Here is a 27,123-nt window from a genome sequence, read left to right as displayed (position 1 = left end):
GCGTGGCCTTCTTTTAAATAAACTGTTTAATATTAAAATGCAAGAAGGAGAAGTAGCAAATCAACTTCATGCAAAGATCAAAGACATCCTTAACAGACTTCACGCGATAGGCCACCAGATGGAGAATCGCGACTTAATCAGGTATGCATTAAACGCGTTTCTGCGAAATACATTATGGGCATCCATCGTGGATGCTTACAAGATTTCAAAGAACCTTTCTAAATTAAAGTTAGATGAGTTATTTTGCAAACTTGAATTACATGAGCAGACTAACACCAGAACCGAGAAAGGCATCACTTTGTTTGCAGGTTCCTCCAAGGAAAGGACAAAAACCAAGCCTGAACCTGAAGATGAGTCCGACCAAGATTCTGAAGATGAAGAGTACCTGGTTAACATGGTAAGGAAGATGTTCATCAGGAGGAAGAAGAACTTCAGCAAAAGGGACCTGTAGAAGATCAACTCCCCAACTGAACCAAGGAACATGACTTGCTCGGCTGCAATAAGAAATGCCACTACAAGAATGAGTGTCCGAGATTGAAGAGTGACAAGTCAAAAACAACCAAGAAGAAGGCTCTCAAAGCAACCTGGGATGACTCGTCTTCAGAAGAATCGGAGGTCGAAGATCATAAACATCAAAGCCACCTCGTGCTAATGGCAAGTGAAGAAGAATCGGAGGACAAATTGGAAGACGGGTCTGAACCTGAATCGAGCCACGAGTCCATACTCATTTCTAAAGGTCCCGAAGAGGTATACCGTAGCTTAAATAATTATTTTTTAAAAATTATTGCTTGTTTAGATAAAAAATTAACTACAATTGAAAATAAAAATAAATTGCTCCTTGGTGAAAACCAGAACCTCAAGGATCAAATCACAAATTCTAATCCAACTCAAGACCTAACACTTGAGGAGGAAAATTCAACACTAAAAACAAAAATTAATAAATTAAAAGGACTTTTAGAAAAACTTACAACAAGATGAAAAAATTTAGATCTTATTTTAAACAGTTAAAAAGTCATCTACAATAAAACAAGACTTGTCTACAAGTCAAATTTAAATAAAACGTTTAAATCACTAATAACCCAACATAAACAACAAAGTAAAGTAGGAATTAACCAATATTACATACCCAAAAATAAAATATACTATATAAAATCTGATAAACCAATCAAAACTCAAAACACAAACCTAGACTAACTAAATCAAAATCAAAATATTTTAAAACCCACCAAAAATTAGACTATCTTCAAGTTAAATATAATTATAAAAGTAACAGACATAAATCTAGTGTTGGTCCCTTTGGAGGCCGGCAAGAGGGGAGGGGTGAATTACCCTGAAAAAATAAATCAACCCTTTCTCGACTTATAACTAAATTAAGAATACTTGTAATTAAAAATAAAGAAACTAATTAAACATGAAATAGACACAAAGGAGTTACTTAGTTTGCAATCAGGAGATTGCTAATCCAAGGAGAATGAAGCATAGTATCTGAAGATCTCCTTCAGGCGGAGTAGCCTCTTACAGCATTAACAACACACAAAGAAAGGTAGAACAAACAGAAATGGATTACAAGTTGTTGTTCAACTTCTTGGACCAAGGCTATATTTATAGCCTTAGTCGGGGCGCTTGGAAGGGTTCCAGGCGCCTAGGGGGGATAAAACTTTATCCCTTCTCGCATAGATCGCGTTTGACCGCGATCTAGATAACATCTAGGTCCGGGCGCCCTGGTCTGGTCCGAGCGGTTGGACCAAGAAAGTCAATAGTGTTGACTTTTTTGATTCGAGACCTCTGCTTCGGTTGATCAGCTCACCTCAATCAGGGTCTTCCGCTCTGGCTCCGCTTGCTTGGGTGATCTCGGCCATCCTGAAAAGGGCTCACTCGAATCCAAATTCCGGCCTTCTCCTTGAGCAGCCTTCCTCCCCGGTTTGCCGTCCCTCTAACGTCGTGTATGTTCTTCTCGTCCACCGGTGTACTCTTCCGCGGCACCTCGTCCTTCGGACGCACTAATCCCGTTGGCTCTCTCCCCATGTTATCCTTCTCGCTAGTCGCATCTTCTGCTCGACTTCCTGTGCTCCTAAGCTCCTGCACACTTAGACACAAGGGTTAAACCAAACAGGACCTAACTTAACTTGTTTGATCACATCAAAATAATCTTGGGGTTCCAACAATCTCTCCCTTTTTGATGTGAGCAACCTAAGTTAAGGTAGGGTAAAAAAATGCAATGTAAAGACAATTATTTTTGAAAATAAGTGCAAACAGATTTTTCAGTTAAAAATTAGATTATACCTCCCCCTAGAATTAATATATCCTTCTCCCCCTTTGATCACATAAAAAAATAGGGTTCCTTAATAGGTCTAAGGTTATTTATAAAAAAACTTTGCACTAAATTAGAAAATTTTTTAAGTGTTAAAAAAATTCTAAGTGAGAAAATTTTAAGCAGAAAAATTTCTAAGAAACACAATTTCTAAATAAAATTTTTGTGCAACGGAATAAATAACTTAAAAATATTTTTAACAGAAATAATTTAAATATTGAATTTTTCTAAGTGAAATTTTTAGAAGAAATTTCAATAAGTGTTAACTATTGACAAATATTGAAAGCAATTAACTATTTTATGCTTATCAGTTTGTCAATTAAATATTTAATTCAGAAATCGGCTTCCAAGATGTGGCGAGGCACTAGGCCTTCTTAGTTATTGGATCATCAACCACTTCTAGACAAAACCTTTTAATGAATTTAAATATTCAATCTTCAACCTGAAAGCCCTAAGTCTTAATTATTCTTTTAATTTAAACACATTTTTGGAATCCAATAGAGGTTCCTTCCTTCAGGGTTAATCAGGTATTTTCTAGGTACATAAGTTTTTGATATTTTTCTGATCTGACTTTTGTGAAACCTATAGTACCAGTTTAATTCTCTATAGTTTCTAAAAGCAGAAATATTTGAATAAGTAGAATTTCTCAAGTTTTCTATTTCTTCTTTTAATTTATCATTTTCAAGTCTTACTTTATCAAAATCTTCTATCAGACATGATTTTGCTAAAATTCTTTTTATTTTTAAGTTTTCATTCTTTAATTTATTATTTTTTGCTTTTTAATTTGTACATAGATTTTACCATAGATTTAATACCATAATAAAGTTGATCAGGAGGTAAGAGGCATACCTCACTTACCATATCAGACTTGAAGCCTGACTCTCCCTCTGCTTCGCTGCATTCATCTGAAGTCACTCCCCCTTCATCCATGCTGGCTTCTGATGTACTTTGTCCTTCATAGCTCACCATCAATGCTAGTCTGGCATATTCTTGTATTTCGAACTCAGATGATGAGTTGTCGTCCCAAGTAGCTTTTAAAGTCTTATACTTCTTGGGTATCTTGACTTTATCCTTCTTGAGTTCTTGGCAATCTTCTTTTAAGTGCCCTTCCTTTTGACACTGGTAGCAATGAACCCTTCTTCTATTTCTTAGATTTTTCTTATTCTACATTTCTTTAAATTTATTAGATCTAAAGAATTTTTTGAAATTTCTTACCATATAAGCTTCATGATCTTCTTCTGAGTCTAACTCGAGTTCATCCTTCTTAGTTGCATTTAGCGCCATAATCTGTCTTGAGTCTTTTAATGTCCCTGCACATCTGGTTTCATGTAATTCAAGGTCCTTCGAGATGTAGTAGGCGTCGATTATTGAGGTCCATTCTGGAGTCCTGGGAAAGGCATTAAGTGCGTAGCGTATCGTGTCCCGGGTGGTTACGGTTTCACCGAGGTTTTCGAGTCCGGTGATTAGTTCTTTTACCTTTACGTGTAGATCAGCTACCTTCTCACTATTTTCCAGACGGATATTTGTCAGTTTGTTTTGAAGTATGTCTCTTCTTGCAAGTTTGGCTTCGGATATGCCTTCGTGGAGTTCCAAGAATTTTTCCCAGAGTTCTTTGGCCGATGAGTAGCTTTCGATGCGGTTGACTTCTTGAGGCGGCAACACGCTCAGCAAGTGATATTCCGCCCAGTTATTTGCTACGGAATCATTTTGTTCTTTCTTCGTCCAAAGACTTTCTTCTTTTTCCTCTCTATTTTGATTCGTAGGAGCTACAAAAACATACTTTATTTTTAAACGAATTCAAAGTGTTTTCAGAAATACCTCTATACGGCGTTTCCAGTGTGCGAAGTCTCCCTCAAATTTTGGTGGAACGATACTTGGTCCGGCTATTGGTTGCTTTGCTTCGGTCAGCGGTTAGTCCTTCTAAAGCATCCTCGCTCTGATATCACTTGTTGGTCCCTTTGGAGGTCGGCAAGAGGGGAGGGGTGAATTGCCCAGAAAAAATAAATCAACCCTTTCTCGACTTATAACTAAATTAAGAATACATGTAATTAAAAATAAAAAGACTAATTAAATAGGAAATAGACACAAAGGAGTTACTTAGTATGCAATCAGAAGATTGCTAATCCAAGAAGAATGAAGCGTACTATCTGAAGATCTCCTTCGGGCGGAGTAGCCTCTTACAGCGTTAACAGCACACAAAGAAAGATAGAACAAACAGAAATGGATTACAAGTTGTTGTTCAGCATCTTGAACCAAGGCTATATTTATAGCCTTAGTCGGGGCGCCTGGAAGGGTTCCAAGCGCCTGGGAGGGGATAAAACTTTATCCCTTCTCGTATAGATAGCATTTGATCGTGATCTTGATACCCTCCAGGTTTGGGCGCTCGGAAGGGTTCCGAGCGCCCAGACCAAGAATGTCAATAGTGTTGACTTTTTTGGTCTGGAACCTATGTTCCGATTCATCTCACCTCAATCCAAGTCTTCCGCTCCGGTTCTGCTTGCTTGGGTGATCTCGGTCATCCGGAAAAGGGCTCACCTGAACCCAAATTCCGGCCTTCTCCTTGAGCTGCCTTCCTCCTCGGTTTCTCATCCCTCGAACGTCACATACGTTCTTCTCGTCCACCGGTGTACTCTTCTGTGGCACCACATCCCTTGGACGTACCGAGCCCGCCGGCTCTCTCCCTGTGTCACGCCCCGAGAGTAAGGTTGTCCGACGAAAATCGGACAGCACCTCCCCTGTAGCAGTGACAAATAGAACCGGTATACAACACCACAGATAATACATATACAAAATATATATCACAACCACGCAGATAATATACAGCCCACACGGCTGGACAATCAAACACAGCGGAAAACAAGAATAACAAAGATAAAATAACAAAAACTCACCGCGGGCCGGCCCGGCTTGACTCATCGGCAAAACAACCAAATACAAATAACAAGTCCACAGCTCAATTATTACAATGCTAAATTCAAAGGGTTAACTCATAATAAAATGAAAACCAAAATCGTAAAACCATCCTCAGAAGTGACATGGGACCGGCAGTCGGGATCCTCCTCCAAGCGTACTAGCATCGCTATCAGCTACCTGGTGAAATTACCAAAATACGGGGTGGTGAGTATAAAGACTCAGCGGGTAATAGAGCAGACAGTGCATGAGTATCATAAAGAACAGGAATACAAAAGGATACAGTCTCGGAAAGATAAATAGCAGATACTACAGGGTAAACAAAGTATATATATATCCATACCTGAAACCATATCCTAGGCTAACAGTGTAAGGTCTGAGATAAAGTATACTGCTACAGTACTGCTCATAACTACCAGAATCACATATAAAGTATACTGCAATAGTAATCAGTGTCCAAGCATATATAACAGGTATATGATAACAGTTCTGCATAAGTAAGCATAAACAACATAAACAGGTATATCGAAAATAGCGTATGCACGGATGGTCACTCCCGCCCACCCCTCAAGTCCATGACCCCAGTATGGACGAGAGGCCGGGACAATGACAAACTGTACACACTCCAGCTACCACTACTCTCGAGTGGCCGAGAGGACAGTTGCATAGTAGCTGAATAACTACGTCTGCGACGGGGGTCCCTGCTGCCCGCGACTCCAGCAGACACTACCCATGAGTGAGCGAGTGGGGGGCATGACAGGACATGCGGCACGCTCCAAGCTACCACTACCCATGAGTGGCCGAGCGTGCGGCCCAGGCCAACGACCGTCTCAACCACAAGGGAGCCAAAGTCGTCGGCTATGCATGCAATGACATGATGCGAATAATGCAACAGTCATCATATATATATAACAGGAAATCAGGTATGCTACATGAATCCGCATGCTCAATACTAAGCATAAATAAACAGTAATCAAACAGGTAAGCATAAACAGGTAAGCATGGCATCTAGTATCTGCTAAGTATCAGGAATAACAACGGGAGACTGTATAGATGAAAAAATGATCATCTCGAAGATTGAGTGGATAAAGTATCAAGCACAAGAAATAAAATGAGTGGAGTCAAGATGAATACTGCATATACTAAACTAACTCATGCACTTAAACCGATATCTAAAGAAGCAAGTTAAGAAGTACCCGCCTCTAAATGTAGGTTGAATTCAACGCCAACTTCGTCACGACACCCGCCTCGATCAAAGTCCTGTGTCAACTTATAAATTTTAACTAATTACATATGAAACCGAATAACTATACTAATGTACATGACCAGCGAATTTAATCCGAGTTCCATTTATTACCTAAACAAATCCACCCTGAAATACTCAAAAACTAGTCTCAAGCCTTAATCTATCTGTTCCCGCGAATCACACAATTCCAACCTAATCTGATCGACATAAGGATTCTAAACATGCATTGATTCCATATACACTGGTACAGTACGAAATTATCCCATTCCTTAACAAAATCTACATCTATCAATTATCTAATCAACAAGCTTCCAATTCTAACAAAAATCAACATACCTTACCTAACTCCCCGCTGTTGACTCACTGCCGGTAGGTGGAATCGTCGGCACAAGCACAATGGTGCTGCTCACTACCTCAGATGCAACCGATGTTTCTACAAGGCTACAAATCATTGCAATCACACAATTCAGCACACATCCTACTTGAATTCAACACCTAGGTCTGCAGATTTAACATCTAAAGTGATAGAGACCTTACCCAATGAATCCCGAATGAAGAACAGCAGCAGGAAGTTGGGGTCGATCTCCTCACCGCTAGCCACTGCCAGAACCGAACCAAAATCAGTCCAACCTCTCGTCCTGGTCGCAAACCGCAATCCCACAGCTACCAAAACCCTAATGGAATCAATCCTCACCTCAACTTACCTCAATGGCGCAAACCCTCACCGTCGGCGAAGGAACACCCGACGAAGAAGAAGTATCCGATGAACACGACTCAGCTCTATGCCTCAAGAAGATGAAATAGCTGTCTGGAGTACCATTACTCGCCACAATCTAGCTCTGGAGCGAACAACCCGACTCCGGTGTCACCGGAGCATAGATCTCCTCACCCGGCCGCAGATCCTTGCGCGAGTCTACTCTTCAGTGAAGACTCTACCGTCGTGACCTTCGTTAAGGAGTAGAGAAGGTGGAAGAATTGATCTGTGACAAAGCGCCGGCGCGATCGAGCCCTGAACGACCGTCGAGCTCCCGGTGTGGTCGGCGATTTCGGGAGACAGCGCAAGAGTGAAGAGGAATGGCGTTTTTAGGGCTTGCACTGTAGCTTCTCACTTATATAGGTAGGGTTTAATTACTCTACCTAATTAACTCCCTAATAAGCCTCTCAAATGGTGATTTCCATTATCCCTTTAAACACTGTCATAAATCCTCCAAATAAATCCAGAAAAATATCCACAAATTCCCTTAAATCATTTTAGGTTATTTTCTTTTGCCGTATCTCACATTCTCCCCCTCTTATAAGAATTTGGTCCCCAAATTTATGACGTAAATGCAATAAACGACATGCGAAGTAAATCATTATATGAAATAACTTACATACCTTCATCAAACAACTGTGGGTACCGCGCTCGTATCTCATCCTCCAGCTCCCAGGTTGCCTCATCATCGGAATGATGCTCCCATCCAACCTTGACCAATCGGATTGTCTTGTTTCGCAGCTGGCGTTCCTTACGATCCAATATCCGCACTGGAGCCTCCTCATATGCTACATCTGGCTGAAGGGTGATCGAGACATCAGTCAAAATATGCGTAGGGTGTGGTACATACTTCCTCAACATAGATACGTGAAATACATCATGCACCCCGGCAAGTGAAGGAGGCAGCGCCAGTCGATATGCTACCTCACCGATCCTCTCAAGTATCTGAAAGGGTCCGATGTAACGAGGAGCTAACTTCCCTTTCAATCCAAATCTCTTAACTCCCTTGGTAGGAGACACTCGCAGGAACACATGATCACCCACAAAGAATTCCAAAGGTCTCCGTCTCCGATCTGCATAGCTTTTCTGTCGATCCTGAGCTTCTGTCATTCTGCGTCTGATGGTGCCAACCAACTCTGCATCACGCTGAATACGCTGGGGTCCCAAGACTGACGATTCTCCAACCTCGTCCCATAAAGTAGGAGATCTACATGCTCTGCCATATAATGCCTCGAATGGTGCCATCTGAATCGTTGAGTGGTAACTGTTATTGTATGCAAACTCCACCAAGTGCAAGTGATCCTCCCAGCTACCGCCGAAGTCCATGACACAAGATCTCAATAGATCCTCCAATGTCTGAATAGTCCGCTCCGACTGCCCATCCGTCTGAGGGTGAAATGCAGTACTAAAACGGAGTTCCGTACCCATGGCCTGCTGGAGACTCCGCCAAAATCGAGAGGTAAATCGTGGATCTCTATCTGATATAATACTCAGAGGTATACCATGCAATCTGGTGATCTCTCTGCAGTACAACTCTGCCAATCGATCCAGCGAATCCGTCCGACGGATCGGTAAGAAGTGTGCAGATTTGGTTAACCGATCAACGATTACCCAAATCGCATCATGACCCTTCCGGGTCCGGGGTAGTCCTACCACAAAGTCCATCGTGATATGCTCCCATTTCCATTCTGGTATTTCTATCTTCTGCAGTAACCCAGCTGGTCTCTGATGCTCTGCTTTAATCTGCTGACAAACTAAACACTGTGCCACGAATGTCGCAATATCCTTCTTCATACCATTCCACCAGTATGATCGTTTCAGATCCCTGTACATGCGAGTACCTCCTGGATGAATCACAAACCTAGATCGATGTGCTTCCCGTAGTAAGTCCTCCTGAACAGGATGTGACTCAGGAACACATAATCTGCCGCGAAAATACAGAATTCCACTATCATCACAAGCAAACTCTGTCCGCTGTCCTGAGGTAACTCTGCTACGTAAAAACTGCAGATGCTGATCTGTAGCCTGAGCCTCTTTGATACGCTCCACTATAGGTGACTGAGCAACCATGGTGACTAGCAAGCCTCGCTCTGTCTGTGCTTGCTCCATCAACCCCAACTCAGAGAAGTTCTGTATCAACTCTGTAACCATCACTCGGTGACAAGCCAAAACTCCACGGGATTTCCTGCTCAAAGCATCAGCCACCACGTTGGCTTTCCCCGGGTGATAGTTAATTGTGCAGTCATAGTCTTTCAAGAATTCCATCCATCTTCTCTGTCGCAAATTCAGTTCCTTCTGGGTGAACAAATATTTGAGACTTTTATGATCAGTATAAATCTCAAAGGTCATCCCATATAAATGATGTCGCCAAATCTTCAGTGCGAAGATGATAGCTGCCAACTCCAAATCGTGGACTGGATAGTTCCTCTCATGATCCTTCAGCTGACGTGAGGCATATGACACCACACGATCGCGCTGCATAAGTACGGCACCCAGCCCCTGATATGATGCATCCGTGAAAAGTACAAATCCATCCACGCCAGAAGGAAGTACTAACACTGGTGCAGTAACAAGTCTCCGTTTGAGCTCCTGGAAGCTCTGCTCACAAGATTCTGTCCAGTTAAACTTCTCTCCCTTCCGGGTCAATCGAGTCAATGGTAAGGCTATGCTGGAAAAGCCCTCAACAAATCTCCGATAATACCCAGCTAATCCCAAAAAGCTACGAATCTCCTGTACGGTCTTCGGCTGCTCCCAACCAGTGATGGCCTCAATCTTCTGTGGATCCACAGATATACCTCTGCTGGAGACAACATGTCCAAGAAAACCCACCGAAGGTAGCCAAAAGGCGCATTTACTAAACTTCGCATAGAGGTGTTCTCGCCGAAGCGTCTCCAAAACTATGCGAAGATGTCGCATGTGCTCCTCCTCAGATCGTGAATATATCAGAATATCGTCAATGAACACAATGACGAACCGATCTAAGTACTCCAGGAACACTCTGTTCATCAGATCCATAAACACTGCTGGGGCATTGGTAAGCCCAAATGGCATTACCAAGAACTCGTAATGACCATAACGAGTGCGAAATGCTGTCTTCGGAATATCCGCATCTCCAACCCTGAGCTGATGATAGCCTGAGCGCAAGTCAATCTTTGAATATACACAGGTATCCTTCAGCTGATCAAATAAATCTTCTATACGTGGCAGCGGATATTTGTTCTTGATAGTGACCGCATTCAATTGTCGGTAATCAATACATAGTCTCAGTGATCCGTCTTTCTTCTTAACGAAGAGTACTGGTGCTCCCCACGGAGAAACACTGGGACGGATAAATCCTCTGTCCAACAGCTCCTGTAACTGAACCTTCAGCTCCTCTAACTCCTTTGGTGCCATGCGATAAGGGGTCTTGGATACCGGAGCGGTTCCCGGAACCAACTCAATTGTAAACTCGACTTGCCTTTTAGGAGGCAAACCGGGGAGTTCGTCAGGGAATACATCTGAAAATTCTCGAACAATAGGAACGTCCGAGAGTCGTGGTAATGCATCTGTATCAGCTTTAACCATAGATAGCAAATATCCCCGACAACCCTGCGACAGCAATCTTCTCGCTTGCATTGCCGATATGACTGATATCCCATCACCCCCGGTTCCGATGAATGACCACGATGGTAAACCGGGAGGTCGGAATGTGACTACTCTTGCTCTGCAGTCAACTGTGGCATGGTTCATGGCCAGCCAATCCATGCCCAAAATAATGTCAAATTCCACCATCTCCAATACCTGCAGATCCACCATAATAGTCTGACCATTGAAGTCTAAAGGACATCCTTTGACTTCCAGACTAATACTTAGTACCTCGCCAGATGGTAGAGATACTGTCAGCCCGTGTGTCCGACGACTAGGCAATCTCCCGATTTTACCCAGAAATACTCGAGATATGAATGAATGGGAACTACCAGTATCTATCAATAAATCTGCCGTAAATGTATAAACTGAAATAGTACCTCGGAAAACCGATCCCTCAGCTCGCTGCGCCTCCTCCCGTGTAACGGCATAAACACGACCCACCTCTGAGCTCGACTGTGGTATCCCTGAAGTGGCCTGCGCTGGCATCTTAGGTGTGGGAACCGGCTGCTGATACTGAGACTGAGGCTGCTGCTGATATGCTGAGTAAGGCTGATGTGGATGAAAATCCTGCTGTGCTGGAAATGCCTGATGAGAAAACGCTGCGGCAGAATACTGTGTAGTCGCTGGCTCCTGTCCCTGCACATGGTATATCTGTCCCTGAGAAGGCTGTGGTCGTTGCTGACGTGGGGCACTCTGGGTCTTCTGCGATCTCCTCTGTGAACGTGACTGAGAGGATGATTCCCCCTGAGATGTAGCTTTAGGAGCCTCCAACTGTGCTTTCAGAGTACAATCCCGACTCTCATGCCCCGGAAGTTTACAGTAGAAACATATAGCATGATCTAACGGGCAACTATTCCTGGTGTGACTCTTGGACCCACATTGAAAACACCTGGTCCCACCAAAGTTCTTCTGATCATGATGAGGGGGACGAGAACCTCCATCCGATGTTCGCCCAGTCTTCTGAGGCCGAGAAGATCCTCCGGAAGGAGCCCGAGAACTCTGACCTCTATTCCCTCTCTTTTGCGACGACTGCTTTTCATGTCCTTTCTCCTGATTTACTTGCTGCTGAGTCATCTCTATGAATAGTGCTCGATCTAGAACCTCCCGATAGGAACTACCTGGAAATCCTGACATCCGAATCCGAATGTATGCTGCAAGACCCTGAGTGAACTGCTGCATACGATCATAATCTTGTGCCACTAAGTGAGGACAAAATTCTGCCAACCTACAGAATTCAGCATTGTACTCCATCACTGACCGGTCGCCCTGCTTGAGATTCAGAAATTCCTGGCGTCGAGCTAGACAGAAAGTCGCTGGGAAATATTGCCGCTCAAACGCGTCTCGGAACATCGCCCATGTGATACGCTGCTCTCCAAAGATCGTCTTCTGCATGTCCCACCATGTGACTGCTTGATCTCGGAGATGATACGCTGCCAATTCCACTTTCTCCTCATCCGTGCAACTCAGGTACTCAAAGGTGCTCTCTACATTCTTCAACCAACTTCGAGCAGCCCAAGGATCTGCTCCGCCCAAATATAAGGTAAATCTGTCCTTGACGGACCTCGCCAGCAACGGTATCCGAGCTCTGTCCCTCATCCAATCAGTAGTAGCAGGAGTAGGAAATGCTGATGGTATCCCGGAGGGAATACCCTGAGGCTGAAATTCCCGATTCCTACCAGATGGTATGACTGAAGGGATCTCCTGAGGCTGACGTCCCTGATCCCTAGGAGTCTGATGGGTCTGTCCCCGACTAGCCGTCTCAACATCCGTTGGATCCCTAGAAGAATCCGCCTCCTGAGTCACTGGTTCTGGTTCCTCAGCCTCAATGGGTTGTTTCCGTGGTCGTCCCGGACCACGACGATAACCGGCTCCCGCTCGACCACGCCTCATACCTGATGTAAACCACTAATAAGTATTACACACAGTATAAGTTCGTACTTATAAAACTTACAGCCAATTACTTGGAGGTGTTCCGCCGCCGCCTGGTCCCAAATCCCGAAAAGTCACTTCGAGGAATAAAATCACGAAAAATCCAAAACTTATGAATCTGACATCGTAAACCTGTGGCTCTGATACCAATAAATTGTCACGCCCCGAGAGTAAGGTTGTCCGACGAAAATCGGACAGCACCTCCCCTGTAGCAGTGACAAATAGAACCGGTATACAACACCACAGATAATACATATACAAAATATATATCACAACCACGCAGATAATATACAGCCCACACGGCTGGACAATCAAACACAGCGGAAAACAAGAATAACAAAGATAAAATAACAAAAACTCACCGCGGGCCGGCCCGGCTTGACTCATCGGCAAAACAACCAAATACAAATAACAAGTCCACAGCTCAATTATTACAATGCTAAATTCAAAGGGTTAACTCATAATAAAATGAAAACCAAAATCGTAAAACCATCCTCAGAAGTGACATGGGACCGGCAGTCGGGATCCTCCTCCAAGCGTACTAGCATCGCTATCAGCTACCTGGTGAAATTACCAAAATACGGGGTGGTGAGTATAAAGACTCAGCGGGTAATAGAGCAGACAGTGCATGAGTATCATAAAGAACAGGAATACAAAAGGATACAGTCTCGGAAAGATAAATAGCAGATACTACAGGGTAAACAAAGTATATATATATCCATACCTGAAACCATATCCTAGGCTAACAGTGTAAGGTCTGAGATAAAGTATACTGCTACAGTACTGCTCATAACTACCAGAATCACATATAAAGTATACTGCAATAGTAATCAGTGTCCAAGCATATATAACAGGTATATGATAACAGTTCTGCATAAGTAAGCATAAACAGCATAAACAGGTATATCGAAAATAGCGTATGCACGGATGGTCACTCCCGCCCACCCCTCAAGTCCATGACCCCAGTATGGACGAGAGGCCGGGACAATGACAAACTGTACACACTCCAGCTACCACTACTCTCGAGTGGCCGAGAGGACAGTTGCATAGTAGCTGAATAACTACGTCTGCGACGGGGGTCCCTGCTGCCCGCGACTCCAGCAGACACTACCCATGAGTGAGCGAGTGGGGGGCATGACAGGACATGCGGCACGCTCCAAGCTACCACTACCCATGAGTGGCCGAGCGTGCGGCCCAGGCCAACGACCGTCTCAACCACAAGGGAGCCAAAGTCGTCGGCTATGCATGCAATGACATGATGCGAATAATGCAACAGTCATCATATATATATAACAGGAAATCAGGTATGCTACATGAATCCGCATGCTCAATACTAAGCATAAATAAACAGTAATCAAACAGGTAAGCATAAACAGGTAAGCATGGCATCTAGTATCTGCTAAGTATCAGGAATAACAACGGGAGACTGTATAGATGAAAAAATGATCATCTCGAAGATTGAGTGGATAAAGTATCAAGCACAAGAAATAAAATGAGTGGAGTCAAGATGAATACTGCATATACTAAACTAACTCATGCACTTAAACCGATATCTAAAGAAGCAAGTTAAGAAGTACCCGCCTCTAAATGTAGGTTGAATTCAACGCCAACTTCGTCACGACACCCGCCTCGATCAAAGTCCTGTGTCAACTTATAAATTTTAACTAATTACATATGAAACCGAATAACTATACTAATGTACATGACCAGCGAATTTAATCCGAGTTCCATTTATTACCTAAACAAATCCACCCTGAAATACTCAAAAACTAGTCTCAAGCCTTAATCTATCTGTTCCCGCGAATCACACAATTCCAACCTAATCTGATCGACATAAGGATTCTAAACATGCATTGATTCCATATACACTGGTACAGTACGAAATTATCCCATTCCTTAACAAAATCTACATCTATCAATTATCTAATCAACAAGCTTCCAATTCTAACAAAAATCAACATACCTTACCTAACTCCCCGCTGTTGACTCACTGCCGGTAGGTGGAATCGTCGGCACAAGCACAATGGTGCTGCTCACTACCTCAGATGCAACCGATGTTTCTACAAGGCTACAAATCATTGCAATCACACAATTCAGCACACATCCTACTTGAATTCAACACCTAGGTCTGCAGATTTAACATCTAAAGTGATAGAGACCTTACCCAATGAATCCCGAATGAAGAACAGCAGCAGGAAGTTGGGGTCGATCTCCTCACCGCTAGCCACTGCCAGAACCGAACCAAAATCAGTCCAACCTCTCGTCCTGGTCGCAAACCGCAATCCCACAGCTACCAAAACCCTAATGGAATCAATCCTCACCTCAACTTACCTCAATGGCGCAAACCCTCACCGTCGGCGAAGGAACACCCGACGAAGAAGAAGTATCCGATGAACACGACTCAGCTCTATGCCTCAAGAAGATGAAATAGCTGTCTGGAGTACCATTACTCGCCACAATCTAGCTCTGGAGCGAACAACCCGACTCCGGTGTCATCGGAGCATAGATCTCCTCACCCGGCCGCAGATCCTTGCGCGAGTCTACTCTTCAGTGAAGACTCTACCGTCGTGACCTTCGTTAAGGAGTAGAGAAGGTGGAAGAATTGATCTGTGACAAAGCGCCGGCGCGATCGAGCCCTGAACGACCGTCGAGCTCCCGGTGTGGTCGGCGATTTCGGGAGACAGCGCAAGAGTGAAGAGGAATGGCGTTTTTAGGGCTTGCACTGTAGCTTCTCACTTATATAGGTAGGGTTTAATTACTCTACCTAATTAACTCCCTAATAAGCCTCTCAAATGGTGATTTCCATTATCCCTTTAAACACTGTCATAAATCCTCCAAATAAATCCAGAAAAATATCCACAAATTCCCTTAAATCATTTTAGGTTATTTTCTTTTGCCGTATCTCACACCCTGTGTCGTCCTTCTCGCTAGCCGCATCTTCCGCTCGATTTCCTATGCTCTTAAGCGCCTGCACACTTAGACACAAGGGTTAAACCAAACAGGACCTAACTTAACTTGTTTGATCACATCAAAACAATCTTAGGGTTCCAACACCTAGAACTAAAACTTGAAAATACAGGCCAATAATTCAGGGGAGGCTTCACAATAGCTTGCACCTCCAAAACTAACATACCCGACAAGGTAACCAAAAACTAACCTACCCGGTAGAGTAATTAGGACTAGTTTAAAGGGATAACAGTTTAACTTGACCAAAAGTACTGGTGAAGTTTTGGATGATAGTATGTTAGGGAAACTTTGTCTATGCATGTCTAGGAAGATATGGCTTCGACCTGGTGCATTTCGCTTAGTGGAACTAACCGAAGTTACCCTTTACAGATCCTAACCAGTTAGACCAAGACTTTGTATTAAGTTCAGTTGATAGTACTATTTGGAAAACCTCGAAGGCATGGTTACTCTAATGATATCCAAGTGACTCATCAAAGCTCAGAAGTTTATCCAAAGAATGTCTATTTGTTGAGCCCAAAGCTAAACATGAATCTAACACAAAGTTAAACCAAATCCTAAAAATCGAATTTAACTCATCTCACAAAATTATAGGATTTCCTGATTGAAAATTTAGATTAGGTGAGATGACTAAGGACTAAAATCATAAAATGAATTAAATTAAATTAAATTTCAGATTAAAATTAAAATTCGCTTAAAATTAATTTAACTTAAAATTTAATTTAACAATTATCTTAAGTTTTTTAAATTATTATTTTAAAAATTATTTTAACTTAAAAAATTATTTTAACGTAAAAAATTATTTTAAAAATTATTTTAACTTAAAAATTTATTTTAAAATTTTATTTTAACTTAAAAAATTATTTTAAAAAATTTATTTTAATTTAAAAATTATTTTAAAATTTATTTTAACTTTTAAAAAAATATTTTAAAAATTATTTTAACTTAAAAGAAAATTATTTTATTTTAACTTAAAAAATTATTTTAAAATTTATTTTAACTTAAAAAATTATTTAAAAAATTTATTTTAAAAATCCTTTTAACTTAAAAAAATATTTTAAAAAAATATTTTAAAATCTTGTTAACTTAAAAATATTTTATCTAAAAAAAATGATAAAAAACTAGGGGTGGGCACCCCTGGTATTGCCTTCTGGGGCGCACGAAAGGCAGTCCGGGCACCCCGCCCCGGCTCCCATTCCAGGCGCTTAGACTGCTCTATATAAGGGGTGGCAAGGGCACCACCTCTCCTTGCACCTCACCCTTTCATTTCTTGCAAAGTTTCTCACCGAGCCTTAACGCGAGAGAGATTGATAATTAAAATTTTTCTTCTTTCTTCGGTTATTACGTTACTGCTAGTCAACCGAGGTCGTCATTTCTAGTATTCCTATTCACGATGCCTCAGTGAATTTTTTTTCCCTTCTCAAGTTTCTAAAATGCTTCATTTTAATATTTTATGCTTAGTTTAGTTTTTCTTTAATAATTTAGGAAACGTTCCAGATCTGGTGTTGGGCCCTCTACTGCTAGTACCGACCCTAGGTTCCCTACTAACGAACTTAGGATTAGGTTTGATGTAACGACCACCCTTCTTACTACTACTACTACTCTCTAAGAGTGACCGCTACTTAACTACTAACTCTACTTAACCGGTACGCTACTTAACTACGAGAAATCTCTACCGAAAAATTTCGGCAGAATCTCCCCTGTACCGGTGACCAAATCATCAATACAAACAAACTATACTCAGCCACAGGCGGTTGGAACATATATCTTCACAACCACGCAGTATAATATCACAAATAAAAGAAGGAAACTACCCTAACAATAGCAAACATCAATATCACTCCATCAATAGAACCCAACTACAAACGCGGAATAAACTTAATTACAATATTGACTCATAATAACATTAAAAGAAAACTAAAGAACTCTAAACAGAACACTATGTGAAAATCAACAATAGACTTCGGATATTATCCGAAGTAATAGGTAGATAATTACCGAAATAGACGCACGTGAAGTAAAAGGGTCAATTTTTTACTTCACCACACTTTTACCGAAGTCTATCACCGGTCCAAAACCGGTTCAAAATCAAACCGTTTTCGAAGTAAAAAAACTCTATTACTTCATCGAGACCAGTAAAATGACTGAAGTAGTTGATGATATATTACTTCATAGGTTTCGTTGTTCGACGAAGTAAAATAGGTATACAACTTCACAACTTTTAAATTCTAGTGCAGTAAAAGTTTAATTTTACTTCTGCATAATTTGTCTTGGTTGAAGTATTTATTATTGTATTACTTCATCGTAGTATAGCGGTAATAGAGTATATTTTACTACAACAAAAAATTCAATGTAGCGAAGTAATTTATACGAACTACTTCATAAATTTGATCAGTAGTGAAGTAAATAGTTTCTTTAACTACACCAGTATTTAAATTTAGAGAAGTCTTGTTTGTCGTATTACTTCATCATTTATTTATAGTATCAAAGTAATTGACCATATTTTACTGCAATATAATTTTAATTGACAAAAATTTAGACCACCAAAATTAAACAAATATATCACAAATATGTATCAAATACAATCCATAAATGTATTCATAAAAGACATGTTTAACCATAACTCAAAAACTTTTATATCCAAAAATCTCTAAATACATGTCTAAAATTTATATCATAGCCTACACTTAGGCACCCACATAGAAGTAGACAAATTCGCTCCAATCACTTATCACTTCATCATACTGAGATTGATTGTAGTACTCTTTATTTTTTGATGCTGCAAACTGAAACATTAATAGAAGTTTGAGGATCAATAAAAAATGACTCAATATTTTATAAATAAAATATTTCATAAAGAAGAAATTCACCTTTCTCTCCAATTGTGGATCTTCATCCAAGACTATCTCTTTCATGTACCACATCACACAACATCCATATTCAACACCACCATTTTGTTTAAGATTACCCTAATGAAATTGAAAATGTCACGCAAGAAGTCACAATCCAAATAATAAAAATTATTAATTGTTGTCTAAATACATAGTCACAATACATACTGTCAATTGTTTAAAACTTGGTCCTTTTGAAATACCCCTCGATGCATTGTATATCTTGACCCCACTACATTGTAAACAATATAAATTTATTTTTACAACCTATAATGAATTGAATGCATTCAAAATCAGTATAATCTATTATTTACTTGGTCACAATAGTTTGCCAAGCATAGTCTCGGTTCCTGTTACTCAAAGAGTCCAATAAATATATCATATTCTTATCTTCATTAATTATAGTCAAGATCTAATGGTACCTGTACAAATGAAAATATAATATTGACTAGCATGTAGTAGGAATTGATAAATAATTAAAATCTTACCTAGTGTTATATGGGATGAAGTAGGTGTTATCTCTGTTCGATGCTCTCAACTAAGCAACAATATGTTGTGACAATTTACTGTCTTCTTCACCCACACCGCATGTATGTATGTGACCAGGATCCACAAATGACACATACTCAGCTCTTTTTTCTTTCTTCAAGTATTTGTAAAGGTAACTGCAAGGTAACTGCAAGGTAATTGCAAGGTAATGACAAAGTGATGAAAAATATAAATATATCCCATGTAAACCAAAGCAAAAGCATGTGAACTAATATTGTGAACAAAGCAAACCATATGAACAAATATTATATTAAACACATAACATACCCCATGTAAAACAAAATTTATCTGGCACCTATCTCTTTCATCTCCATAAAACGTAAGATATCTTCTCTTAACAATCATACATTTTTAGGATATCCAAACATAGCTTCATTGAATTCTATATGTATACTCTCATCTTCATACATCAATTTGATAACATACGAGTAGATATACTTGCATGTCATCGACAATATTTTTTCAATTTCCTTGTACTTGTCCTGATGATGACCATGAATATCTGAAGGAGAAAATAATTGAAACATTTGCTTCTACAATCACCACCATGATCACAAAAAGTAGATTAGCAATGGAAACCTCTTTATTAAACATTAGTATTGAATGTTGCAAAGCTTCTGTGATGTGAGATGGGAAGAGCTCATGAAGGTTTGATGCACAAACACCCATGCGGTAGCTTGATGGTGGTAGAGATGTTTCTGGAAAGAGCCAAATCAGCTACAAAAGTTACAAATAACAAAAATGTAAAACTTTATTGTTACCTGACAATTTATTGGCAAGAAAATCAGGGACAGTTTGCACAGGGACCACAAAATTTCCACCTCCCATTATAGCTGCCCTTCTTTCAAACTCCCTCTAATTTAAATAACAGTGTCAACAAATTGATATTAAATCTATTTGGTTACTACAAAAGAAACAAACTAGCTTCCACAAAACAAGCAGCATAAAAGCCATCATCAATGTATTCAAACCATGTGATGACTTCATATGGAATTAGAAAACATGTCACAAAAGGTTAATATCATTACAGGGTTACTATCATGACATCTTGTCAAAGTAACTATGTGATACAAAGGGTAACACATATCAAAATAACCACTCTTTAACAAGCATTTAGATTGCAAGTTCACACCCCTGTTCCAACACAAACTAGTCATATAGATCCAATAATTTGACAACTTTAGATGGCATAGCATGCGGCAAAAATCCTAACATCACACAAAGTGAGAAAAAGTGAGATATTATTTTCTCAAAAGATAATACCTTTATATTCACTTGATCTAAAGATTAATTAAACAATTGCCCCTATTAATTTTACTACCAATTAAAATATTAAACTACTTGAAAAAATAACAAATCAAATTGAAATTATTACAACTTAAAATTGAAATTGTTGCCCCCACTTTTCTGCATCTTTCTTCCGCGCAAAAAGAAGTAACTCTATCAAGTGAGAAGAAGACACTCGTTGAATCAAGCTTTTGATGTCAAACATAGGTGCAAATTGGAGACGCCTCTGTAGGCAGAGCAAACGGTTACTGCTTCATAGCTTCAAGTAACTTGGAATCACAATGTCAAAACTCGTGTTCAGTGATCTAGGTATTGTTGATCTCTGGAAATCCTTGCCAATGCACTAAGTATCTTTGGGTGTTTCCATAAGGTGCTATTATCGTTTGCATCCATAATGAGTTGGAACTAAAGGTGGGTGGTGCCACAGGTGAGAGTACAAGAGCTAGTATTATATGACCTTTAGACAAATTAACAAATAAATAGAAAAACTTGAATGTCCCTCGAAAAGGTAGCAAGTCATCAATATTGAAAATTGGACTAATGTTTAAGTTTATAGCTAAGTCAATAATACCAATCTTTATCACAAGTTAAAAGTGACTAAAGGAGCAAGCATGAAGTTCTTGAAGTGGTAAGCATTTTCTTCTCTTTTCTCCTTCCCCATCTACAGTGCAAGGAAGAAGAGTCTGGTGGTGGTGGCCTTCCACGATGGTGGCAAGCCAGCCGGTGGAATGATGGATTGGAGAGGCAAGACACCAACCATGGAGTTTACTCACCCACCAATAAACTCGTCAGGGGGAAGGGGGAAGGAGAAGCTGCCGTCATGGGGGGTTGGGAAGGAGAAGCTACCGTCGTTGGAGGGGAACACAAAGGAAAAAACCTTAGTTTTTTTTCGGCGGAACAACGTCGAAGGAGAAGGCTTCAGTCACGCTTCAGGGAGAAAAAGTCGAAGGAGAAGGCTGCCGTCAGGGGTGAACACGAAAGAGAAGGTTGCTGTCGAGTGGTCGTCGCGCGTCGGGGAGAAAAAATGAGGTTGTCGTCGGGTGGCGTCGCGCGTCGGGATAAAACGCGAAGGAGAAATATGAGATGGGATCTAAGTTTCTACATAATTAGGTTTTAGCAGGGGTTGGGAAAAAATAAAGTAAACCAGCCGGTTCAAGCCCTAGCTACCTCACATATTTTAATCCATTCACTTATTACTTCAACACTTAGAAATATAAATTTTATTTTATAGCGTATTACTTCATTGAATATATATTTTAAAGTAAAATATCAAACAAAATTAAAAGTGAGATCCGTATTTTTAAACCTACGAAGTCTAAAATCAAATTTACTGCATCAAATTTATTATCGAAGTTGATTATCATATATTACTTCATAATTACTAATTGCCGAAGTAAACAGTGGCGAAGCCTATTTCATATTTTCACATAGTGGAAAAGTCTTAACAATTCGTTAGCAAACCCTTGATCTCCCCATAGTCCAGCCATCACACACCTTCATCACCACCACCTTGTCGCCCTCCTTGCTAAATCTTTTCCTTTCCTTTATCTGCAATAGGAGGAAGTGCAGTCTATAAGCATAAAGCTTAGTGAGCGCACAATTCCTTAACAAACTCTTGATCTCCCATAGTCCAGCCATCACACACCTTCATCACCACCACCTTGTAGCCTTCCTTGCTCAATCTTTTCCTTTCCTTAATCTGCAGTAGGAGGAAGTGCAGTCTATAAGCATAAAGATTAGTGAGCGCTATCTACTCACAAAAACTCGATATGCATGTATATAAATAAAAACATGCTAAAACCGAATGCTAACATATAAAATTACTCATGCTCATAAATAGCAAAGGAAATCATGCTAACTGAAATGCTAATCATTGTATAGCTAATTATGCTCATAAACCAAAAAAAGAAGCATACTAAACATGTAAAGCTACTAAACATGTAAAACTACTAAACATGTAAAACTAAACATGCTGAATAATCTAGTAGCAAGAAAACAATTGAAACTACTACTACATGCTTCAAATAACAAGAAACTAATTTTCTAATTCTAGACAGATTTGAAGCTCATTTCATTTGTTTCAAAAACTTATACTTTAATACTTCAAAATAATAATAAACTTCTTTTGGGCCCGGCATTGTACCAATTTGCGCGCATCCTTAATAAGAGTCGAGGTAGCTAATCCCGAAACTACTAAGGTTCTTCTAGGCGATCTTGTGCCTAGGGGCGTTCTAGGAGCCCACCCTTTGGACCTTGTGTCCTGGACCTCGTGTCCGGTACATGCCATTAAAAAGTAAAATACTTTCTTTTTAACTATAACTTCTTTATACTTGCCCTTACTTGGCATTTAAGCAAACACCTTGTGTGCGCTTTTGATATTCAATCTTCTGGAATTGAAATCAAGTCTAGACCTTAGTCTTTCTTGCTTATAGTTCTTAAAGACAGAAACTCATGCTTATGTAATAGCAAAGAAACTAATAATTGCATGCTCAAGATATACTATCTGTAATTAAACAGAAACAAACTGTTTTCTGGAAATTAGAGATTGTTCGTATGACAATTTATTCTAATCAACAAGAATTCTATGAGCTAAATGCAACTAAAAATCTGCTCATGCTTCATTAATCGTGCACACCTACTTCTACACAAAGAAAACAAGATGTTTGATACAAAAACCTGAAGCCAACAGGAGCCAATTCCACAACACAAGAACCTCTCCAATAAGATAAATCTTGCACACATGGAAATCTTCAATAAACAAGCACAGTATCAAATCCGAATATGATAAAACCTGATAAGACACTTAAAACGAGTGAGATTACAAGCTGCCATTTCTGTCCAAAAACTCATACAGCACAACCAAAAATGAATACAGCTCCAACAAAACTCAAATCTGGTTCTATAATTGAATGGGAACAGATGTAAACTAGTTTGGGAAACAAACAATATAATAGCATCACTACCAACTTATAGAAAGCAGTAATTGAACTAGTTTATGTTAGCCTTGGGAACCTAATACTAACATAGTTTATTCCTCACACTTATACTGATTTATTAAGTTTATTCATGTCAGCTAGTCTGACAATCTAGTTCACAAGTATTTAAACTAGATTTATTCCTTGATGTTTATTTATAGGTGATGTCTTATTAATTAGATGTGCTTGATCAGTAGTAAGGTTCACGGTGAAAGGGGAAACTTGCTGTAAACCATTTGCTACTGGAAACCTAGAATCCTAATTGTTCTTCATGCTCATTGCTTAGGACAACAAACTTTACAACATAACTTGAAATCAAGAAGGAAAAAAATCCAAAACTACTCCTACTACATGCTTCAGAAATCTAACTCACGGCAGTAAGCATAAAACCAAAATCTCTACAACCTAAAATCCGAAGGTCATGAAAACAAATCAAAGCTCGGAACTACTCCTACTGCAGGTGAGAAGCAACTCACCGTGATTTGCTTGGACTTACAACCAATCAGAACGAACTTTAGGGCTTCGGAAAGATGAAGTTCTCAGCTTCCTCTTGTTCTCACGCATGCTCCTCTCTGTCGGGATGACCACCACGGATGAGGTTGGCCGGAAGACAGCTTCGCCGGCGCCGGAAGGAACCCTAGGAGACGTCGCGGTTTCGCTTGTGGGTTTGTCGCCGTCACGCAGCCGAGAAGAGAAGAGATTTTTGAGAGAAGTTTTTTATTTTTCCGAAAAGAAACCTAAATTCCTTTTCTTATACTAGGGTTAAACCGAACTATACCTTAAATATAATCCGTTCTTTCCTTAATTAACAAAAACTCGCCGGCACAGCTGGTTAATCGACTTTTAACCGAAGCAAGAGGTCTCGGCTTCAATCCCTCAGCCGCGCATTTTTTCAAATTTATTCCCTAATCATTAACTATGCTATAAACTTAATTCTCAGCAAATACGGTTAACAGAAATTTATTCCCTAATCATTAACTATGCTATAAAGTTAATTCTCACCAAATAAGGTTAACAAAACCGTGTAGCTCAGCTAGTTGGGTCGGTTTTGCTTGAGTCAGTCCGACCCGAGGTCGTGGGTTCGAATCTCACCTTCAACGTTTTTTTTAAAACCTCTTTCTTTTTGTAACCCTACTAAACGACCTCCAAAAATTACGTAAAAATACTCTAAAAATTCCTAAAAATCTCTAGAATATTTTAAAAGTATTTCCAAATATTTTTATGGACTTTTAGAACTTGAAATAGGGAAAATTTGGTCGTTACTTTTAAGTTTGCCATTTATATGCCTATTTGGACTAGGTGTTTAGATAGACAGTTTTTCTTGCGCTCTTGCATTCCAACTATAGAGGTCATTGACTACCATAGCTTGCAAAACCTTGTTTACTGTACCAGTTCAGTAAACATTGGTTCATGTGCTGAATTGTAGAGCAACTTAGTTAGGGTAGATGATCTTACATACACTACTAGGGTAGCTAGTACTGATATCACGCTACCCCTACCATCATCCAGACCTTTTTAGGCCTACGACCATCTACGTGCACTTTTCAGTGCTACCCTCCTAGGGATCTACCATTTGGTGATCCTTACTAGCACATTACTCTTGATACAATTTATTCATATTTTTTGGGGGGAGAGAGAGTACCCACTGTTACTATGTTTAGGTCAATATCCCTTCGAGTTCACGACTATGTACTCTATAGGATTTTAGTCTCCTACATTTTGTCGTTGACCACTCGCGACATTGCGATGATGCGTCCATTTCATTCTTTTCTCTTTTATGCCTTTTGCCATATATTAGATATAGACATTAGCCTATATATCTTTCAAACTATTATCTACTCAGCTGGAGTCACCACCAACGCACGAGTTCACATGTCGTACTATCACATTTTGACGGCATATATTGCCTCACTACGTATTGACATCACCAGAGGTGATGTCCGAGTCCCAACTGAGTTTGACATTGTAGGATCTAGGAACTTCTCTTTAGGAGGTATCCAGATAGATGATGAGGGTGTCCTATCTTAGCGGAGGGGGGAACAACACTAGCCTGACCCATTTGCCCAGGAGGAGGAGGCAGAGCAAGATGAGTTTATGGTCGCACTATTTAGTAAGGCTGCTCCAGCCCCGGCATCACCCCCAGCTCAAGCACCACATCTCGCTCCTCATACTCTAAGCAACCGAGTTACTGGACTTGAGATATCTATGACAAGTCTCTGACAGGAGGTCTCTGATTTTCATCGAGGTATGCGACAGGAGGTCACCAACCTACGACGGGAGATGCCACAAGAGGTCTACGACTTGCGACGAGACGTGTGACAGGAGATCTCCGACCTTCGACGTGACCTATCCAGCTCCCGTGAGGATGACCGGACCCGTCATACTGAGTTGATAGAGATGTTACACTCCTTAGGGTCCGGACCACCCTCCTCATCATCCCAATAGAATAGATCCCTACTATGTATACTTTATCGTGACTATTGGATTTTGACTTAGTTATATTGCATCTTAGATATTGACTTATCTTATTCTGATTAATAGACTAGGATTCTTAAATTATAAAAATTATTTTCTATAAAAAATGTTTTTCTTAAATTCTAGGATAGAAATGTTTATGTTTTCAAAATTCCCCATTTTTAGAATTTTTGAAAATCATATTTAGCCTTAGAATAGATCAATCCCTTAGAAAGCATGCTCCTATAGATCTAAGGTTTGAACATCTCACCAACACATTAGGGCTAACTTGTTTGTGTATTTCTGAACTTAGGAAGGGGTGAGATGCATAGGTAGATTGCCTAGACTTAAGATGATTATTTCAGTGCATCAACACAAGTCTGGGCATTAAATACAAAACACATATCAATCAGGTTAAGTTATTCAGTTAAGTCAAACACTAACTGATTACAATTGACTTAACCTGACTAACCAAGTGAAAGCTACTATCCTCTGATAGTCAGTAAGTAACTAATTGGTTAGACAATTTTTTTATGTCAGGTTCAGGGGAAGAATTAATTCAAATTTCTTTTATTTAGTATTTTATAAAATTAATTTTAAAAAATATTTTTTTTACATCCACTTTTGAAAAATATTAAACTTTATAAACTAAGTTTTTGAAAATTGGATTTTATAAACTTAGTTTTGAAAATTGGAAATTAGATTTTGTTGACTTTGAAAATTAGAGTTTGTAAACTTACCTTTTATAATTCAAAGATGAATTTTATACAAATTTATTTTTGAAAATTTATATAAACTTATTTTAGAAAAACTAACTCTTTCAGAACTTAATACTTGAAAATGACTATAAATTTAAAAATTAGCATTTTGGATGTTACAAACTTAGCTTTAAAATATTATAAAATTGGATTTATTTATCTTACTTTTTGAAAATTAGCCTCTATACAACTTATGTTTGAAAACTATTCTTTAATTTTATCTTCCATTTGCAAGATTATTTTGAAAATTAAGTTGATTTTCAACCTAAGTTAGATATTTTTCAAAACTTAGTTATTTTGAAAAACTTAAAAGAAAATTTTTCAAAATTTTCTACTTTAAAATCTCCCAAGTCAATCTGATTTTACTTCGGATTTTCTATTTTTAAACACATTTTTTATCCTCTGTTTTTTTGAAGAATGCCAAAGGGGGAGAGTTAGGTGGTTTAAGTTAGTTAGCAAGGAAAATTT

The 27,123-nt window shown here is 39.6% G+C and overlaps 1 protein-coding gene and 2 long non-coding RNA genes across 3 annotated transcripts; all 3 read right to left on the bottom strand.

Moving 5' to 3' along the window:
- Positions 1–6,420: 6,420 nt before the first annotated feature.
- Positions 6,421–7,536, bottom strand: LOC122025098. The gene is made up of 4 exons (XR_006123599.1): positions 7,172–7,536; positions 7,005–7,067; positions 6,804–6,908; positions 6,421–6,481 (listed from the first exon to the last, which is right to left on the bottom strand). It is a non-coding gene; the product is annotated as an uncharacterized LOC122025098 (long non-coding RNA).
- A 300-nt stretch (positions 7,537–7,836) lies between these two features.
- On the bottom strand, positions 7,837–12,738 carry LOC122023075. Its single transcript, XM_042581168.1, has 3 exons — positions 9,540–12,738; positions 8,936–9,434; positions 7,837–8,485 (listed from the first exon to the last, which is right to left on the bottom strand). Exons 1-3 carry the CDS (start codon positions 12,736–12,738, stop codon positions 7,837–7,839), a joined length of 4,347 nt encoding a protein of 1,448 aa, XP_042437102.1.
- Positions 12,739–14,357: 1,619 nt separating this feature from the next.
- LOC122025239 lies at positions 14,358–15,264 on the bottom strand. The gene is made up of 4 exons (XR_006123632.1): positions 15,109–15,264; positions 14,942–15,004; positions 14,741–14,845; positions 14,358–14,418 (listed from the first exon to the last, which is right to left on the bottom strand). It is a non-coding gene; the product is annotated as an uncharacterized LOC122025239 (long non-coding RNA).
- Between the last annotated feature and the right edge of the window lie 11,859 nt (positions 15,265–27,123).

Source organism: Zingiber officinale, chromosome 9B (assembly GCF_018446385.1).
Source record: "Zingiber officinale cultivar Zhangliang chromosome 9B, Zo_v1.1, whole genome shotgun sequence".
Lineage (NCBI taxonomy): Eukaryota > Viridiplantae > Streptophyta > Magnoliopsida > Zingiberales > Zingiberaceae > Zingiber > Zingiber officinale.
This window is presented reverse-complemented; position numbering and strand designations above follow the sequence as displayed.

Excerpts from the sequence above, each read along its gene's own strand:
- LOC122023075 (XM_042581168.1), bottom strand. The coding sequence starts at position 12,738 with ATGAGGCGTGGTCGAGCGGGAGCCGGTTATCGTCGTGGTCCGGGACGA. Across the intron at positions 9,435-9,539 it reads GATTTATACTGATCATAAAA|CCAACGTGGTGGCTGATGCT; the intron begins GTCTCAAATATT and ends ACCCGGGGAAAG. Across the intron at positions 8,486-8,935 it reads GAGCATCAGAGACCAGCTGG|TTACCACTCAACGATTCAGA; the intron begins GTTACTGCAGAA and ends ATACAATAACAG.